Raw genomic sequence first — 18,930 nt, forward strand, 5'->3', positions numbered from 1 at the left:
CAGAAAATCTTTCTCTATCCCAAGCTGTCAAATCATGTAAACTCTAGTAATGAAAGGGCACAGGTTGTCCAAAAATTTTAATTTCTTTAATTTACTCAACTCGTGTTGTTCCAAAAGCCAAGGGGCTTGGAACAACATGAGAGTGAGTACATGATGATTTTGGGCAAACTGTGCCTTTAACTTTGAGCAGATTGGCATGGATGTTAACTGGGGTTTGCACTCTGTTCCCAGATATATTTATCAAGTGCATAAAAGAGCATGTGAGAATTTGCTCCTTTGAAAACAAATGCGGGAAAATCACAGTCTAGACAGAAACCCCTGCCTCTTGGATGGCTTTGGTTCTTTCTCTGGGACAGAAACTCAGGTCGGCTCTCCACTGTCCCTCTGTTTACTGTGTCGCCATGGCAGCAGGAGGGACAATGTGGCTGTTTATAGACTGGACGGTCTGCAGGGACTAGATTGCTAGCAGAAGGAAGACATCCAGGATGGCACAATTATCCTATGCATCTACGGAGACTGTGAATCCCATTGAGAGCATAGTCTGACGAAAACATGAGAAGTGACAGAATTCATTTATGCACTATTCCACAGAGAAAGAAAAGACAAAAAAATATATAAAAATCAATGATTGCTTTGACGTTGTGGAGAGTCTAATCAGACACTTTTTGTTTATTAATCAATGGGTGGACATGTTGATTCAAGCAGCAGCAATGGTTTATGTCTTGTCGTTCCATTATATAATTCAGTGACGTTATTCTCTCTATTCTTAACCAATGATATTAGAGCAATTGACATTTTTTATCCAATCAGAATCCATCAACACTCTGGCACCAAACATAATGTTCAGTCAATGTTCAGTTATAATTTACTGAACATATCACAGTGTTCTGTACTTTATAAACATTTATTCCTGAATTGTGCATTATTAAATATAACAAATATCCACGTCATTACATAAATTGCATGTGGTAAATTTATGCACCAGGAACAGCACAGTTTACTTCACTTCTGATCAGCTAGTGCTTAAGAACGGAAGACTGTCTGCCAACTCCTAACTAAACCACAATGAAGGTCTCTGGTAGTCTTGATGGTTCGCAGATCCAGATAAAGTCCAGTACCACCATATGCATCTCTTAAACCAGAGCAGCATGTGGTTAATAATTCTCATACTGGTACAATATTACATTTGCACTGATGAGCAGTTCTTTATGAAACAGCATGTGCAGGATGTTACTGCTACATTAAGCACATTGACAGACACAGAGACAGTATAATTCAATGAGGTATAATATTGGCTAAATTATATATATTATTGGTTCATGGTTCTACTGACTGACACATTTACATTTCTTGCTTTTTACTGACTGAAATAAAACTGTTAGTCATAGTCTCACAGGAAAATTGAAACGCTGCATATTTTAAATTGAACATTTGAATATGAGCGTAATCATTGTGCTGAACAGATCAAGCATAGAACGTGAACAATTAACAATATATTAAGTATATCATAATGAAAAAACATTTTCTGAATGATCAAATAAACAAAAATAGATTTTTACATACATTTCCTCATTTAAATTGAACCAATCAGAAGGTGACATACAAAATACATGGCTGCCAATTGCAGATTAGTAATTAGGACATCATGTGCTACTCTTATTGGCCATAAATAGATTACAGTGTGTAAACCATAAGCGATGTGCAAGGACACAGAAATATTTCTTATAGGCAGTAGAGACATTAATAGGAGTCCGTTTACTACAGTCAACATGGCCATTTTGCCAAAATGCTTTTTGTTCGGGATATTGCAATCTCAAAAACGTTATCTCTTTAGATTGAAAAATATCAAAAATATTTTTCTCTTATCTGTAAAATCCTTCAAATGCTAAAAGGAATGTTTGGAGGAAGAACATAGAGCCCTAGAGAACCGGAGTTCATTCTTCTGAACCAGAGAGTTAATAACATACTAAAAAGATACATGCTGGCAGGAATGGTCTTCTGTAATATCCACTGCCTGACACAAACATGACACTGCAATACTGTTGAGTCTATACAATCTAGATCAGATCAGACATCAGGTCCAGTGTACAAGGGGCACCATCAGTAGATCATTCCTCACCTACTGTATTTCATCCTTCCAATGAAAGAAAATGTGCCTCTTAATAGAGTATAAATAAATAGGGCACTTGATTACTCATTATGTCGAAATTCTTCAGCGTAACTAGAAGGCAAGCAAACTCTTTTATTTTCAGCTATGAGGAAAAATTTACGCAACCGAATATTTTAATTAATGAAATGGTTTTAGAATGTAATTATCATGTTTGAACCAAATGACATAAAGGCCATTGGCTTTTCATCAGTTTCATTACTTTCCACAGGTTAATGACTGGAACATGTCATGCTAATTCCAGCAGGAAGCTGTAGGTGACATTGTCTATCTCTCTTCAGTAGATGTTGGACCATCAGAGACGTGTACTGGAAAAGTCCATTTATTGCTGCTTCACATAGTTCCCAGGAAAGGTTCCAAAAAACTTGGTTCTCTTGGACGTTCCTGAAATATTAAATATGGAATGAGGCCAACTTTGTATGGTAAAAAAATATCATACAGTATATATGTTAAAGTATATATTTCAATATTTATCTCTCCAAACATCCATGGGCTTGTTTGAACCATGACAGTGTTGACAGTATTTTTTGGGTTGGAGAATAGCACCAGCTAGTGGCAAATAAATGAACATCACTAAAACACTCATTGTGTAGTAACCAGCAACCTGATGAAAATGGAGTTTACAGTCTTACCCACAAACCATCCATCATCACACTTCTCCATGACGTCGACAACATCGCCCTCTTTCAGTTCCAGCTCATCTTCATTTCGTGGCATGTAGTTATACAGGGCTTGAAATCTGCGAGAGGAAAGGCTATTTAAGTGTGCTTTCTAAATTAGGTTATATTACAGAATCGGGTCTTGTAATACTGACCAGCTCCCACAATGGAATAATGTTAGCATAAATAACAATCTACTTTAAATGCATGGATTGGTGAAACAGAAAAAGATTTGAAATACTTACGGTTCCCCTGTACCTTGAAGCGGATCATGAACATATGCTTGTCTGTGGGACTGAAAAGAGAGAAAACAGGAAAGACCATTTAAATGTTTCCATCTCTCTTTCTGCTCTATGTCCATCTGATACTGAGAGTACCACAGTGCTCATGGAGAACCATTGATGCAAAACCTGAGGCCAGACCTGGATCAGCTTTGTATCTGAACCATGTACATGATCAAACCTGCCTAAAGGTGTTAACAAAAAATAGAAATTGCACTTTTTTTAAATACATGTGAGATCCAGGACCCCCGGGGCTCAAGTTACGGGTTTCTAAACCATCAAACAATATATTTTCTAAAACATGTCTGATTGGTGGACTTAGAAACAGTCGGGAAATGCCTTAAATCCTGAAAACGAGGATTGTACTCCCCTTGTTTGGAAGGAAATGTGGGGAATAGGCTGCTTGCCTGGTCTTAAGGGGGTACACCTGGTTTAAGCTGTGCACACAGGAAAGATCATTGGGACAGTCCCACGAGTAATCCAGACACTCCAAACACTCTCTATACATTGCTTAAACCAATACTGCATCAACAAGCCAATCTTCTCAGCAGCTTTGAGCCAAAAAAACACAAAAACAGCAGAAAACCACTGATCCAGGAAGTCATAGACATGCAGGAAAACCATTTCCAGAGACACTTCCAGCATGCAAACCGAACAAAATGTTATCACTCTAAAACGATGTTAGGACTTAAATGTTATTTTCTCGACCATAAAATGCACTAATGCACACAGACAGACAAGGCCATAGTGTTAAGACTCAGCATTCCTCCATACTTTACTGATGGAATGATATTGCGTACGGAAGCATTACGTGACCATACGCTGACACAAATATATGGCAGTATATTGTATCACTCCTAATATCATTATATCCAGTTGTAGCAGCAAAAATGGAAAGAATTGCACTCAAAACAGTGAATTCCCAGGTCAAATTCAGTGAATGACATTATGCATTGTACAAGGATACATTGAAAAGACAGAAAACTGAATTTCCCTTGAGTCAGCTATGCCATTTCCACACAAGGTGCACATACTCCCTACCCTATGAGATGGTGAAAAGTTTTGACCTCTAACCGGAGATCCGCAGGACCTCCTAGACATCACAGGGCTACGAGGAGGCTTACCAACAACCACAACATCACGCCTAAGCACAGACTGAAAGAAGCAGAGCCAAGAGAAGATGACATGAATGTTATGTGCAGTCATAAATAAACACAATTTACCAAAATATACACTACCATCCAAAAGAGTGGGGTCAGTATGTTATTTTTCTTTAAATAAATTAATTATTTTATTTAGCAATTATTTTATTTAGCAAGAGTGCATTAATTTGATCAAAAGTAAAAGTAAAGTGTCAAACATTGTAACAAAAAATCTGAATGTTAAATAAATGTTGTCCTTTTTAGCTTTCTATTCACCCCAAAAAAAATCTATGAACATAAAAAATTTATTAAAATGTAAATCAGCATAGTAGAGTGATTTCTGAAGGATCATGTGACACTGAAGACTAGAGATATTGGCATCCCAGAAAAAAATAACTTTTAAAAGAAAAAAGGAGCTCCTTTAAATTGTAATAATATTTAAAAATATCACTGTTCTCTTTCTGATCAAATGGTAGAGTAATATATTTATAAAAAAATGGGTTAACACGAGTGAGTGAATATTCTTTATACGGTTTGGTTTGTGGGGGTTGGGTGATTTAAACATGTCTACGACTTACTAATAATTACATTAACTTTAATAGGGAATGTTAGTGTCTGTATTATGAAGTGGTAAGACTGGGGGAAGGGTGGAGGATCATGAGAGCTAGTACAGTCACTAACAAGCACCTTGTCTTTACCTTGACCTTTGGGGAGCGGAGGTCATGTCGAGAGAACAGTTTTGCAAAGGGAGGGGGCGACTGTGAAACCCCGGGCAGAGGGGGGGTGGAGCGCAGGGAAGGGGGAGAGTATTTAGTCGATGAGGGCAGTGTGAACGGCAATGACATCTGTGAGGACAGGGGAGAGAGACATGGAGAGGCAGTCTGGGAAACTTCACCTTGCTGGTGTGGAGATGAAAACAGTTATGCATGCCAAATTAATATGTTCATCATCTTCTACAGATGCTTCAGAGTTTAAATGTGAAGTGTCATTTTTTTGTTCCGTTAACTTCAAGCAGAATTCCAAAAATGAGGGATGCATTGGAATTTTGGAAACTGAAAATATTCATAGTCAAAATGCAGCATCACTCTTCATTTGTTTTAAGTCAAAATTATTTTATTATTTATTATTATTATTTTTGTTAACTGGGGTGGACGATAGTGCTGGATTGGCAATATTGATTTCTCCTTTTTAATCAATCTCCATTTTGATGAGACAATATCTTTTTCATCTATGCTGTTTTCTTTTTGTTGATGACTAAAAGTTTCACAAAACATGATTTTGTAGTGAACTACTGTATGTGTTACTTTTGATTCTGAGTGGAAAGACTTAAATAAAGAAGCTTCAAAACGACGTCATTGAATGGCTTTCCTGAGGCAAATGTAATGTTCTATGTCAATAGTTTGTTAGGAAGCCAGAAGCAAATAACTCTAGAGAGGAGCATTTTGGCTAAATATATGCACAATATTATTTTTAACTGTTACTTAATCTGCAGTCTTTATTATATAATCAATACATCTGTGATTAAAAAAAAGAAAAGAAACAAGTTTTTTACAGCCACAACTGATACAAAAACAGCCTTATATACAACTTGAGCGTTGACTGTTAAATTAAATTAACTGATTACTAATTGCCCATTAGCAAAAATGGTAACCAATAAAAATAAAAACCTAAGTAAAAATGACACTTCTCTTGTAAGAAAATCTATTTTGGCTGTTCATTTGGGCAGTATGACCACACAGCGAGCACTACCTCGATATCTGACCCCTCACTATGGGCAGTCTGGACTGGAGTAAATGTTTTTGATGTCAATGGTTCATTTAAGAAGCTTCTGTCTTCATTCGGCTCCTCCTCTATAAACAGTCTGGGAAGCTTTTCTGTTATATCTGGTTCCTGGCGATAAAATCCCTCCTCTTTTTTGAACGTGCCATTTGATTGGCTGGCCTTGATAATTGACACTAACTCCTCACACAGATCATCTTCAGGGTCTTTAGGTGGAAGAAAGTCCAATGGGGATTTGTGTGCCTCTAAAACAACCAAGTCAATAGGACAATGCAATTTAGCGGGGCCTGTCCCATCTGGTTTGTGGAGGTCTTTGTTATCCGAGACCAACTGCAGTTCTTTCTCAGCTAAATCTGCTTTTTGGCTGGAGAGGATGTCTATGGCACTGCTAGACCTGGGGCTGGAGTCAAATATGGGTGAGGTGGGCGAAGGAGTGAAGGAGGCAGAGGTGAGGTAAGGGCTGGGATCAGGGGACATGTAGGACTTTTGTGAGGTGATGGGAATGAAGTGACCCTCTTTGAGCGCAGGAGTGAAGGTGCGGGGTGTGAGGGCAGGAGAGCAGCCCAGCATGGAGGAGGCGGGAGAAGAGGAGATGGCAGAATCCAATACTTCATAGTATGGCTGGAAATTGGAAGGGAAGGGAGGAGGTGTTGGGGCAGGGGTTCCTGAAGGAGACAGACCCAGAGTAAGGGCCAACCACTCGCTGGTGAGGGCCTGAAGGTGTGCGGCTCTCTGTGGACTGGGAGAGGATGAGGAGAGTGGACGGACAGATGGGGATGGAGAGCTGAAGAGGGTACGTGCAGATGATGACTTAAGAGAAAAAAGGAGAAAGGAAAGATGAGAGTAAGAAAAAAGAAATTTAAGAGAACTGATGGAAAAGATAATACAAGTGACAGGAAGATAGATGAAAAAGCATTCTGCATAGTTACAAGAAAATCCCACCTAGAAAACCATGGTACAAAAACAACACTTTTTATTCAGTAAATCTGACTAATTCCAGATGATTTGATCAGTTTATAGCTAGAGTGTGGGGTTTGGATTCCGTTATGCATAGATTCATTACTGTTTAGATATATAGAGAATCCACACATCATGTAAATTAGATTTCACATAATTTATGGCCATTATCAAAATAAATTCATTTGTACATAGCCACACAGCAGATACTCTGTCACTGTGAAAGCCTTATCCAGTCACATATTCAAATTATTGTAAAGGCTTTGCAGGTGCAGTATGTGGGAAAACATGCCTAAGACAAAAGTCATGAGCTACAAGGAAGAATATGCTGTCACACTTGCTGTCTGTATTGATCTGTGAGGTGGAAACAACAACAAGGCCACTAAGAGGTCATCTATAAACCAGCAATAAGACAATACAATCTACCCGGGGGCTTTTCAAGGACTTTCATCTCCTGTGAAATGAAAAGATATTGGACAAAAATGACCTAGGATGACAGTTTCTGTCTGTTCTGATTGTGTGTATTGTGAATTTACATTGTCTCCAAAATGTTTTTATCCTTAAGCCATGTTTAAACATGTTTGAATCTTCGACTAATAATTGACAACCAAAAGGTGTCAAAATACGTTTTCATTTTAATAATACACTACTGTTCATGTTTGTGGTTGTGCATATTTAATTGATCGACTTTCAGATTGTCACAAAAGATTCATACTTCCTTTGAATTTTCTTCTCCCCAAAAATATTTATTTTCAACATTGAAGATAAAAAGAAATGTTTCCTGAACACCTTGTTGATCATAAACATTACCAACCTAAAAAATCGTACCAGCTCCAGTGCTTGAAAAAAAGTGTGCTTGTACTATTGTTTTTTAAATTAATGACATTGGTTTGATATTTTGTTATTTAATGCAATAATATTCATCTTTTTAAGTGTGGCTTAAGTGTCCAAATTCTTTATGAGGTCAATGTATGTACTGTAGTACAAAGTTAAAATGTCTTTGATACAATGTTTGCAATGTTAAGAAGTTATAGCAGTCCAGTCCAGTCACAGTAGTTCACCTTATCAGAAACTTCCCTTTCAGTAACAGCAGGAGCCGAGCAGCACATGTATAGCACAGCAGGTCATGTCCATGTTTTAATTAGCTATACTGGATACTGTCAGGACATGTGATCAATCTGATATAATCCTGCTGGACTCATCTCGTGTAAGCGAAGGAATAAGCCTTTAGCCTTTTTTAGCCTTTGTTCTTTAGATGGAATTACAACTCAAGGGCATTGAATCTGAAATCAGGCTTATTTTACACAAAAAGCCGAAGGTAAGCTAAAGATGACAGAGGTGATCTATTTTGGTACTGGGACAGGTTCCATCTGAGAAAGGATTAATTTTATATTTGCCACCTTGTTGGCACCAATATTACTGTACATGAGTTATGGCAATATGAGTAACATGATATAAATGAGAGGCTTATTGCCTCTAAAGCCACCGTTTGTCGGCACGGATCATGTATTTAAAGTATAAGTCAGTATTTACCCAGATAAGATTATAAAGTCACTTAACTGGATCAGAGTATATTTTGTGTATGTATATAACCTGAAATCCAGATATCTATAGTCACCATGATTTAAACCTCATGAGTAAAATAAGTTGTGTTTTAGATACATTTTTAGGTGTATTTTTTTTTTTTTTTGTGCATTTTAAGTGGTATTGCAGATGAAAACATACCTTACTGTTCAGTCTGTCACTGGAGTAGCTGGTGGGTATACTGGGCCCAGGAGGTTGACCGGTACTTTGTACTGAAGTCTTCTTAACGACGTCCACATACGACACAGGAAAAATCCCTTGTTTGTTCGTACCTGGGATTTTGCCCTCGAACCAGTTCTTATCCACCTGCCGCAACAGAACAATACGCTCGCCCTGGAAGACACCAACACAAGATATCAGGTGGGGTATTTGGTGGATCGAAATCAGAATTTCTGTGCAAAATGACAACATCATAACCAATTAATAATGTATTCAACTATATGGAGAAATCGTGGATGGTTGAGGCAAAAGTTCCATCTTTTATTTTTTGAAGATGTTTTTTGTCTCGTTGTTTTATTTCTTATCAATAGTTCATTAGATTGTAAGCATTCAGTAAAAAGTTATAATTATTTAGCAAAAAACATGTTCTTAAGTGGTTGGACACATTAAGAGGCGGATTAATGAGCACATGCTGAAACTGAAAGATGTTTATGACAGCAGTACTAAGAAAATGTTTACTTTTCTTAATGAAAGTTCCACATTAGTATCAGCATTAAAGTTGTAGTGGGCAATTGCTTCTCCAATTTCTTTGCTTTGGGCTGGTGGTGGAGGTCTCACTGGCTGATGTCTCTCTGAAGGAGGGATTTTCTGTGAAGAGACAGAAGTTAAAAGAGGCAGTATATTAGCTATATCTCCAATAAGCTAAACCAGACTATCTTTTAAAAATAATAATAATAATTCATCATATTTATATAGCTTTCTTGGTACTCAAAGCGCTTTACATAGTCAGGGGGTATCTCCTCATCCACCACCAGTGTGCAGCATCCACCTGGATGATGCAACGGCAGCCATATTGTGCCAGAACGCCCACCACACACCAGCTTACTGGTGGAGAGGAGACAAGAGTGATGAAGCCAATCAGCGGATATGGGGATTGTTAGGAGGTAATGATGGTCAGAGGCCAATGGGCGAATTTTAGCCAGGATGCCGAGGTCACACCTCTACTCTTTTCGAAAGACATGGGATTTTTAATGACCACAGAGAGTCAGGACCTCGGTTTAACATCTCATCCGAAGGACGGTGCTTGTTGACAGTATAGTGACCCCATCACTACACTGGGGTGCTAGGACCCACACAGACCCTCTTCTAGCAGCAACCTAGTTTTCCCCAGAGGTCTCCCATCCAGGTACTGACCAGGCTCAGCCCTGCTTAGCTTCAGTGGGAAACCGGTCTTGGGCTCCAGGGTTAGGGATGGGTATCGTTAAGGTTTTAACGGTATTACTACTCTTACCGATACTGCTTAACGGTCCGGTACTTTAACGGTATTCTTATCGCTACTTTGTGTTGTGTTACTCGGTCGAAAACTTTGCATTTCTCTGTCTGCACATAATGCACTTTTGAAAGATGCTTTGACAGATTGCTTGTGTTTCTGCCCTTACATGCAAATTTTTTGTTGCACTTATGATAACCAGCGTTGTCTGCATCAACTCTAGTAAAGTATAACCACACTTTGGAACGTTTTGCTGTCTCCGCCATCGTCACTCTTTGTATTAAGCGGGAGTTTTCATACTGTAAGGGGCCGTTCACATATCGCGTCTAAAAATACGTGGAAAACGCTAGGCCCGTCGCTTTCTGATTTTTTTCCCCCAAAGCCTTCGGGCACTTGCGCTCCTGAGGAGTCTGCCGTTGCTAAGCAACCATGACCTGCTCTCTCCATGAAGACGCGGAAATTTCAGTAAAGGATAAATGGATTTGCAGCACAAAAAACTGCTTGTTGTGTGTGTGTGTGTGTGTGTGTGTGTGTGTGTGTGTGTGTGTGTGTGTGTGTGTGTGTGTGTGTGTGTGTGTGTGTGTGTGTGTGTGTGTGTGTGACTGACAGACAGCCTCCGCGGCGCGCATGAGAGATCTCGCAGATTTCACAGACAAACGTCTTAATAATATCGCAAATTAGAAATGTTTGGTAAGATAAAATGTGCACGATAACATTATTAAGCAAATCTCTTCGCCATCGTCACTCTTTATTATTAAGCGGGAGTTTTCATATATCTGTGCGTGCGCCGCGCTCGTTGTGGTGTGTGTGTGTGACTGACAGACAGCCTCGGCTCCACGGCGCGCATGAGAGATCTTGCAGATATCACAGACAAACGTCTTAATATGATCGCACATTAGAAATGTTTGGTGAGATAAAATGTACACGATAACATTATTAAGCAAAAATACATGGTAAATTAATTTTTTCCCCTCCTGTACCGAAAGCAGAACCGATACCGTCAGATCTTACTGATACTACGGTCTTTCATAATTTAGCCCCGGGGCCATTTTAATACCGGGTTTCGGTACCCATCCCTATCCAGGGTGATATGGATGCGGGATTTTTAAAGGGATAGTTCACCTCAAAATAACCAGAAACATAGTAAGGACATCATTAAAATAGCCCATGTGACATCAGAGGTTCAACCCTAATTTTATGAAGCTATGAGAATACTTTTTGCACACAAAGAAAACACTTTAGAATAGGGAACACTTACTCACTATTAATTACGACTTTTCCGCCGTTTGTCACCCTCTGCTTGCAAACAAGGAGCAGCACATCCAGGTTCTACATCAGAACTCGGGCTCCTGTGTCAGCAGCACCACACGCATATGTGCTACTCTTGAACCACTGAATCACATGGAGTAATTAACAATGCCCTTCCTACCTTTCTAGGCCTTGAATGTGTAGTTTCCTTGCTGTCTATGCAGGGTCAGAAAGCTCATGGATTTCATCAAAAATATCTTAATTCATGTTCCAAAGATGAACAAAGGTCTTACGGGTTTGGAACGACATGAAGGTGAGTAGTAAATTACAGAATTTTCATTTTTGTGTTAATTATCTGTTTAAAGTACACACCTCCACATATGAAATGGGGAAGATGCCCATGTGTCCACGGTGTTCTCCTTCATACCAGTTATTATCTATCTGCCGAGTGATGTACACCATTTCTCCTTTCTTAAACGCTAGCTCTCTAGAAGAAAATAAATATCAAGTTAACTCTATTCCACATGGGGAAAGTATGTACAGGAAAGACATAAATAATACATGAAGATTAACTGAATGATTGTAGCATATCAAATGCAGCAATGGTTTGTAAGTGGTTCTTACTTTGCTGTCTGTGCTTTGAAGTCATATATTGCTCTGGCTGGCAGTTTCTGTCAAGTGAATGAATCAGAGAAATCAAACTTAATTACATGCTGTCATGAGGTGGGTTTATTTGCAGTTTGATCAAAGCTCAGATAAAATATTTGTGATTCTACTATAATTTTGCAGGAACATGTTACGAAGTAATGCATATTCCCTACCTCTCTGACATCAGAAGTTTGTTTCCTGCTCTGAGGTGTGTGGCGGCCCACGTCAGGGTATGAGTATTCTCTGGATGTGTCCTGATCTAGAAAGAACAGAGAGGTAAAAAGATTCAAAGACAAGTCTCACAAATAACCAAAACTATGACAGTACATGCGTGGGAACAAGCAATTGCAAAGGAAACAATGATTTGGGGCTTGATGAGAGAAAATGCAGACAAAATAAAAAGAAAACAAGAAAACACAAATACAAAATGTATTTTATTGACCAATAAAAAGTAAATTATGTAAATTAAAAATATATTAAAAAAATTTTCCAAAATAATGAAGTACATAATCTTCCATGAATCATCTCATAAGTTGCTGCACCCATCCTCTAGACTCATATCCCCAGTATAGACCATGTGTATTTATAATAGACCCGCAAATGGTTAGCTGGCACCTGTGCAAACTGTGGGCAAGCCCCCTTGCTCCGAACAATCTTTCATTTATAAACACTGTGCACTATGCAAAAGTATACAGTGTCGCATTTCTTTATGATTAAAAAATAAATAAAGAAATCATAAAACAATCATCTTTTCCAAAAAACAAATGACTAAAATTTTAGGTACTGAGGCTGATCTCATCATCTATGTCAGGTTTGACACAGTAAATACTTGAGATTTATAAGAAAGAATGTTTCTTCCCAAGCCAATAAAATCTCAAATCTGTTTTTAGATCGCATGCTTCTGCTGCTCAAGTCATCTGTCCAATGCTATTTATATAGAGTGAAACTTCACAGCGTTATATTTCACTCACTACCTAGTGTTCTGATTCCCAGAGAATGTGTGAACTTAATAAAATATATACCTTAAAACGTGTGTCTGTCCAATACAGCAATGTTTTTTAAATGGAGTAGGGAAATAACTTTAAATAAATGTTTGATCAAAGAGAAAGTAAACAAAAATACAATGTGACAAAATGAGGAAATAAAAGACAAAGGGAAAAAAAAAAAAAAAAAAAAAAATTGATAAGGCAGGAGATGTTGGTATGAGTCATGCTCTCTGATGTTCCTTGTGACTGGGTGTCCAGTCCTGCTCCTGGAGGGCCACTGCCCTTCAAAGTTTAGCTCCAATCCCAATTAAACACACTTGAACCAGCTAATAAATATCTTCAGGCTTAATCAAAACGTGCAAGCAACTTGGAGCTAAACTCTAAAGCAGTGGTTCTCATTTCCAGTCCTGGGGACCTGCACATTTTGTATGTCTTCCTTATCTAATGCAACTGATTCAGATCATCAGCTAGTTAAGAGGGAACTCCATGAACTGAATGTGTCAGATTTACATTTACATTTATTCATTTAGCTGACGCTTTTATCCAAAGACTTACAATTGCTATACATGTCAGAGCTTGCATGCCTCTGGAGCAATTAGGGGTTAAGTGTCTTGCTCAGGAACACATTGGTGTCTCACAGTGGATTCGAACCCAGGTCTCTCACACCAAAAGCATGTGTCTTATTCACTGCGCTAACACCACCCCTAGATGAGAGAGAGATACAAAATGTACAGAGCAGTAGATCCCCGGGACCGAAGTTGAGAACTACTGGGCTAGAGGATGTTGGCCTTCCAGGAGTGGGTTTGAACACCCTTGTTCTAAGCAAGCACATTCACAAACACAGATGGAACATAGCAATGGTGGAGGAGCAGAGCTCAAACACGAGGGACAGAGGGGGATTTGGGAAACCAGAGATGGATGAGTAGAGTCCACCTTGATAGCAGTATTCAAAGTTGTGTTTCCTCTGGTTGTTGTTGCTGTCTATATGGTTGTGAGAGGCACTATGGGACAGGCGTGAGTACTCGGATTGGTGAGTGTCCTGGCTGGACATGCCGTCAGGCTGCGGGTGGTAAGAGCGAGGCTGAATTGTAGGGCTGCTTCTCCCCAGCACGTGCAGGGATGAATTCCTCTCAGGAATGTCAGGAAGCAACTCCACCAGCAATCTATGAAGAATGTTGTTGTCTGGCAAGTTACCCCTGTGCTTCTCAGTGCAGACGTGGTCGTAGATGTCTTTCAGGGCCGAATCTAGAGCCTCATACATACAGCTCTTGGAGTTTGGCACTCGGGAACAACTCAAAGGTGACAGGTTCTTCCGGCGGAAAGGCACTGGGCTGACCAGGAAGGCGAGCTTGCTGAGACCAAACTCAGATTCTTCTACACGCAAATGTTGCCTCCGGTCCTGCTTGGCCCTCTCGTGCTTGATCATAGTGGTGAAGCGTGTGTAGGAAGCTGGACAGCGGCTCTTGCAAGAGCTCACAAGCTGCCTGTGATAATTATGGTGGTGCCCCAGTCCGCAGAAGCTCTCGGAGGAGGCAAATGAACACACGTCAAACTCCCTCTCGCTACAGAAGGATGAGCCCTCAATCTGGATGAAGTCACTAAGATCAGACACTACAGCATCATGCTCACTGTCTGAGTAGTCGTGTTGCATGGTAGAGTTTTGTAATTGGTCACTGGTGACTTGAATGTGGATTGGCACATTGGTTTTTATCTTGGGGTATTGAGGGCGTCCTTCAGGAGGATTTCTGGCTAGTGGTTCTTCGTCCAGTAATGACTCAATAGAAAGGCTACGCTTGGGGCTGCTGCCCCTTCTCCAAGAACCCCTGATCAGGCACTCATCCCCAAGATTTGGCATGGATTTAGACTTCTGGATCAGACTCTCAAATTCAGAAATCCTGTTGTGCACCATGTCCCTAGGCACCTCTTCCTTATAGCTCTTGTTGCCAGTACATCTGTCCTTCCGCTGTTTGCTCTCATACTTATGGATCCTGGCTTTGACTGAGCATATCACCGTAGAGTTCATCAGCTCTTGACGGTTGATGTGATGCATCTTTTTGTAGAGTTTGAGGAAGCCTGGTGCATCGTGAGCAGAGCGGTGCCTTGTCCTCTCCCTATGATCCTCAGACTCTTGGGCGTCACTGCACTGTGATGCCTCTAGTTCACTGTTGTGCAACAAGGAGCCGGTGCTTTCCAAATGGGTCCGCACTTTCCTTCCCCTCCCATCAGAGAGAAGGTCATCACAGCTCCAGGATTTGAGTTTAGATGTGGTCTCTTCTGAGATCATCCAGTCTTCTGGGTGCTCTTGTGTTGTTTTCCAGCCTTCAGGGAGGCTGGAGAAGCCTTCTGAGACAGCCATGAAACTGTTCTCATTTTGCCCTTTCTTTTGATATGTGGATTCTGAGGTAGCACGGTTTGGATTTTTACCATTTAAATGTGCTGTGTGCATATTGCTCACATCCCCACCTTAGATATCCACGACAAGCAGCATGGTAAAAAAGAGACATGAGAAGACATTAAAAGGTAACTGACGCACAGGAGTGAAAAGTAAGGATGTTTATACTACAACCTGGAGGAAAACTGGAGAGAAATCAGACATCTTGATCAACAAGCAATTGATATGCTACACTACACTGAGACAAGATTGTAAACACTAAATAATTCATTGAATTTTATTAATGCAAAGGGAAAGTTGTTTAAAATTCTGCTTGCGCTGCGAGGAGCAAAATGAACATTGTCTGCGAACCTTCTCGTGTTGCTTATTCTTTCTGTAAAGTGCACAATTGTGGCTGCTTGTCTGACATCTACCTTTAGTCCAGATGGCGGTGGGGGAGCTGGGGCTGGTGAGGGGATTCCTCTGGGTGCTGCTGCTCCTGGGTAGCTCTTGTAGTCTGACAGACGTTTGTGTTGTGCCCACACTGCTCTGAACCCTGGGCTGAGCGGCTGCAGGTTCAGATTTCCGTCTCTTGTTATCACTGTGACTGAGGATTTATATTAACCAATAAAAAATGTAAATTGTTATAAACAACGAAGAAAAGGGAGTCCTAGGTTTAGAATGAAATATAATCCTAATCTCCATCTGAAAATAATGCCATGGTTTCTCACCTATAGTGACTTCAAAATATATTAGAAAAAAAATCAAACCAAGTGAGATTTAAGTTTGTTAGATTTGAAAGTATTAGATTTTATTATTATATAATAAATATAATATAACATTTTCTTATTAATTATATTATATTATAAAATACTTTAGTGATTGATACAAGCAAGAGAATATTATAAAACACAACAAAAAGTAGTCCGACACTTTCTGAATGTTAAACTTAAAAGAACAAGTTCTGTAAGGTCATGACCTGCACCATGCATCCAATAAGAATGACCTTGGGATCAGCTGGTTAAAAATCATTGCAAAAAATTTTTTGAGGAAAAGGTCAGTTTTCAGATGTCACTTTGTTTGATATTTTCTAAACATATTAAAGAAAAAAAATGTATGCAATAAAGTGTAGAGATTTGTGTGACTTTCAAATAATTTCAATGCATTTACAGTGAACCTACCATGATGGCCTTTCAAGGCTCCTGTGTGTGGATGGCTGAAAAAGGGAGGTCTGCAACAGATGAAGGAGAAAAAGCAGGGTGAATTCCTCGCTTAATATCCACACTAATTTTACAGTAGGTTCCTTGACACCCAGCACTCTCCTTCACAAATCCAACAATGGTTAAAAGTGTCAAAAAAACTCCATGTCTGGACATAGTGACATGGGCCAGCTGTCTCTTGAAAAGCCCAGCCATTCCCAGGACAGCTAGATGCGTAAGATCACTTACGAGGGTTTCTATGTCGAACAAAGCAGGGAATTCCTTGTACGCATGGCTGGAGTAGATAATCATCTTCCTGTTTGCTGAAGCTCTGAGCAGTGTTATCTGGAACAGCTCTCCAGACCCGCAGCAGACGCCCCTTGTGTTTTTTTAACCCTCTTTAAAAGTAGCCCAAGCATGCAGTTCCAGAACTGTCTCCTCAGTGTGGCACATTTACATTTAGTCAACATAAATACAGCTCTGAGTGACAGATACCACACTAGCAGGCTCAAAATTTGGTTGCAAATCCTCTGTGACAATTTTGTGCAATTTGTTGTTTGGATTTACAGCATTCCTTAAATCATAACTGTTACTACACTGGCCTCTATGTTACGTTCTCTCCTTAAAGCAATTCATAAGGAGGAACCGATTTAAAAAATCAGCAGCATTTTTAAGACAAATTCACTACCACTATGTGGTAGATACATCTTTAGCAGTAGCAAATTTGTGCAAAATGCACCAAAATAGCGCTATATCATGGCATTCTTTCAATCAGGCCTCCTTTCTATGTAAACATTATAGATATAGATGTAGATGGCATGTCCATAGATCCTTCACCTCCTACAAACACTTGTACAGAATCGGCAGATGACAGCCAGGAGGAGATGCTCATATCTCACGATAAATATATGATGTAATAATAGACAGAACTGTAATTATGATAAGAGAAGCAAATGCAGACGCATTAAACAGATTCTTAAGACATTGAACAAAACATGTCCCACACTATCACCTGCGATTGCTTTTGTAAGTAGCAGCAATTATATTTTAATAATAATCAGAGGATCATTACAATGTTTTTAACTAAAATTTACCATGCCATCCTTATATGCAGGTAACTATTTAATCAAAATTATGAAAAGACATTAGATGTGTCCCAATACTTATGCACAATTCTTTGCCATTTTCAAATAGTGTGAGTAGTGTGTTTGCACTGAAAATTCAAAAAAGAAAAAGTGTGCTTCAAATAACCAGCTGATGCACTTATTTAACATAAGAAAACTAAGTGTGTTATGCAGTGTTGGGGAGTAACTAGTTACATGTAACGGCGTTACGTAATTTAATTACAAAATTATTGTAACTGTAATTAGTTACAGTTACTACGAAAAAATGAGTAATTAAATTACAGTTACTTATGAAATTTTTAACGATTACAAAGGGGATTACATTTGAATATTTACACACATCCACGTACAGATTTAACTGATTTCTTTCCCAAATTGCACTGGCAATTCTGAGACATACCGCCCAAATAATTTCCGGGATGCGGAAATACAGTCTGGTTCGTAGAATCCAGTCATAAAAACGAAATGCCTAACGCGGACGGAATATGCCACATTTTGGATAACTAAATCAAAAGTAGGTCAGTACACTTGAATCAAAACATGACATGGACTAGTGTCTGTGAATATCAAGCCCCAAAAATGCAATATATGACTTGCACATTCTGCGTGTCTGTGGAAATCAGGCGCGGACTGGACACCGGGAGAACCTGGACAATTCCCGGTGGCCTGGCAGCCGATTTTGCCCCACTATTTAATATCATTATTGTATACTAAAGCGATCATTTGCGAATCCGCCATTTGATAATTAAATCTCTAATAAGTCATGAATTGTTAGTCATGACTCGCGCGCTCTCCGCGCCTCCGCCAAACGGGTTGGATCAGACTCAATCAATGTAATCAATCAGAGTAATCAATGCGAGAGAACAAGAGAGAAAAGAGTGGACTGTGGAAGCGCACAGCTGGAGCAGAGAAGCAGAACTACTGTTCAGGGTTTTAGGTCAGTTTAATCTGTAAATATGCTTTTTTGTCTTTGTTTTTATATTTAATTAATCAAGCAGCAGCACGTTGCTCATCAGCCATCACTCAAAATACTATATAAAGGACATCATTATTATCTGTTGTAATGTTACAGTAGGAATTTAGCTGAAAAAAATTCAGATTTTTTTTTATAGGTTTAGGGGGAGCTACGAGAGACAACAACACAACCCTTACGAAAATTAACATTTTAATATTTAACTATAAATCCAGAGAAAATGGTTACTATTGTTTAACTGTGGTAACCAAAAATGTAAAATTATTTTACAAATGTATTTATTTAAAAATAAATACAAATCCATTTGCAAAAAAACAAAACAAGGTTATTTTACTTTTATATAGGCTAATAAAAGCAAGGTTAATTTTTGTAAGGGAAAAACA

General features: G+C 39.1%; 1 protein-coding gene across 1 annotated transcript in view; it reads right to left on the reverse strand.

Moving 5' to 3' along the window:
- Nucleotides 1-2,165: 2,165 nt before the first annotated feature.
- Nucleotides 2,166-18,930, reverse strand: part of LOC132113554 (sorbin and SH3 domain-containing protein 2-like) — a 34,694-nt gene continuing 17,929 nt past the window's right edge. The window contains exons 15-28 of the mRNA XM_059521371.1: nt 16,433-16,482; nt 15,686-15,858; nt 13,814-15,343; nt 12,068-12,153; nt 11,871-11,917; nt 11,619-11,733; nt 9,248-9,376; nt 8,711-8,902; nt 5,999-6,838; nt 4,948-5,148; nt 4,149-4,262; nt 3,072-3,121; nt 2,800-2,906; nt 2,166-2,551 (exon numbers count right to left, since the gene is read on the reverse strand). Coding sequence (XP_059377354.1) covers nt 2,490-2,551; nt 2,800-2,906; nt 3,072-3,121; nt 4,149-4,262; nt 4,948-5,148; nt 5,999-6,838; nt 8,711-8,902; nt 9,248-9,376; nt 11,619-11,733; nt 11,871-11,917; nt 12,068-12,153; nt 13,814-15,343; nt 15,686-15,858; nt 16,433-16,482 — 3,696 coding nt within the window. The 3' untranslated portion in view covers nt 2,166-2,489. The remainder of the gene's footprint in view (nt 2,552-2,799; nt 2,907-3,071; nt 3,122-4,148; nt 4,263-4,947; nt 5,149-5,998; nt 6,839-8,710; nt 8,903-9,247; nt 9,377-11,618; nt 11,734-11,870; nt 11,918-12,067; nt 12,154-13,813; nt 15,344-15,685; nt 15,859-16,432; nt 16,483-18,930) is intronic.

This window comes from Carassius carassius, chromosome 33 (assembly GCF_963082965.1).
Source record: "Carassius carassius chromosome 33, fCarCar2.1, whole genome shotgun sequence".
NCBI lineage: Eukaryota > Metazoa > Chordata > Actinopteri > Cypriniformes > Cyprinidae > Carassius > Carassius carassius.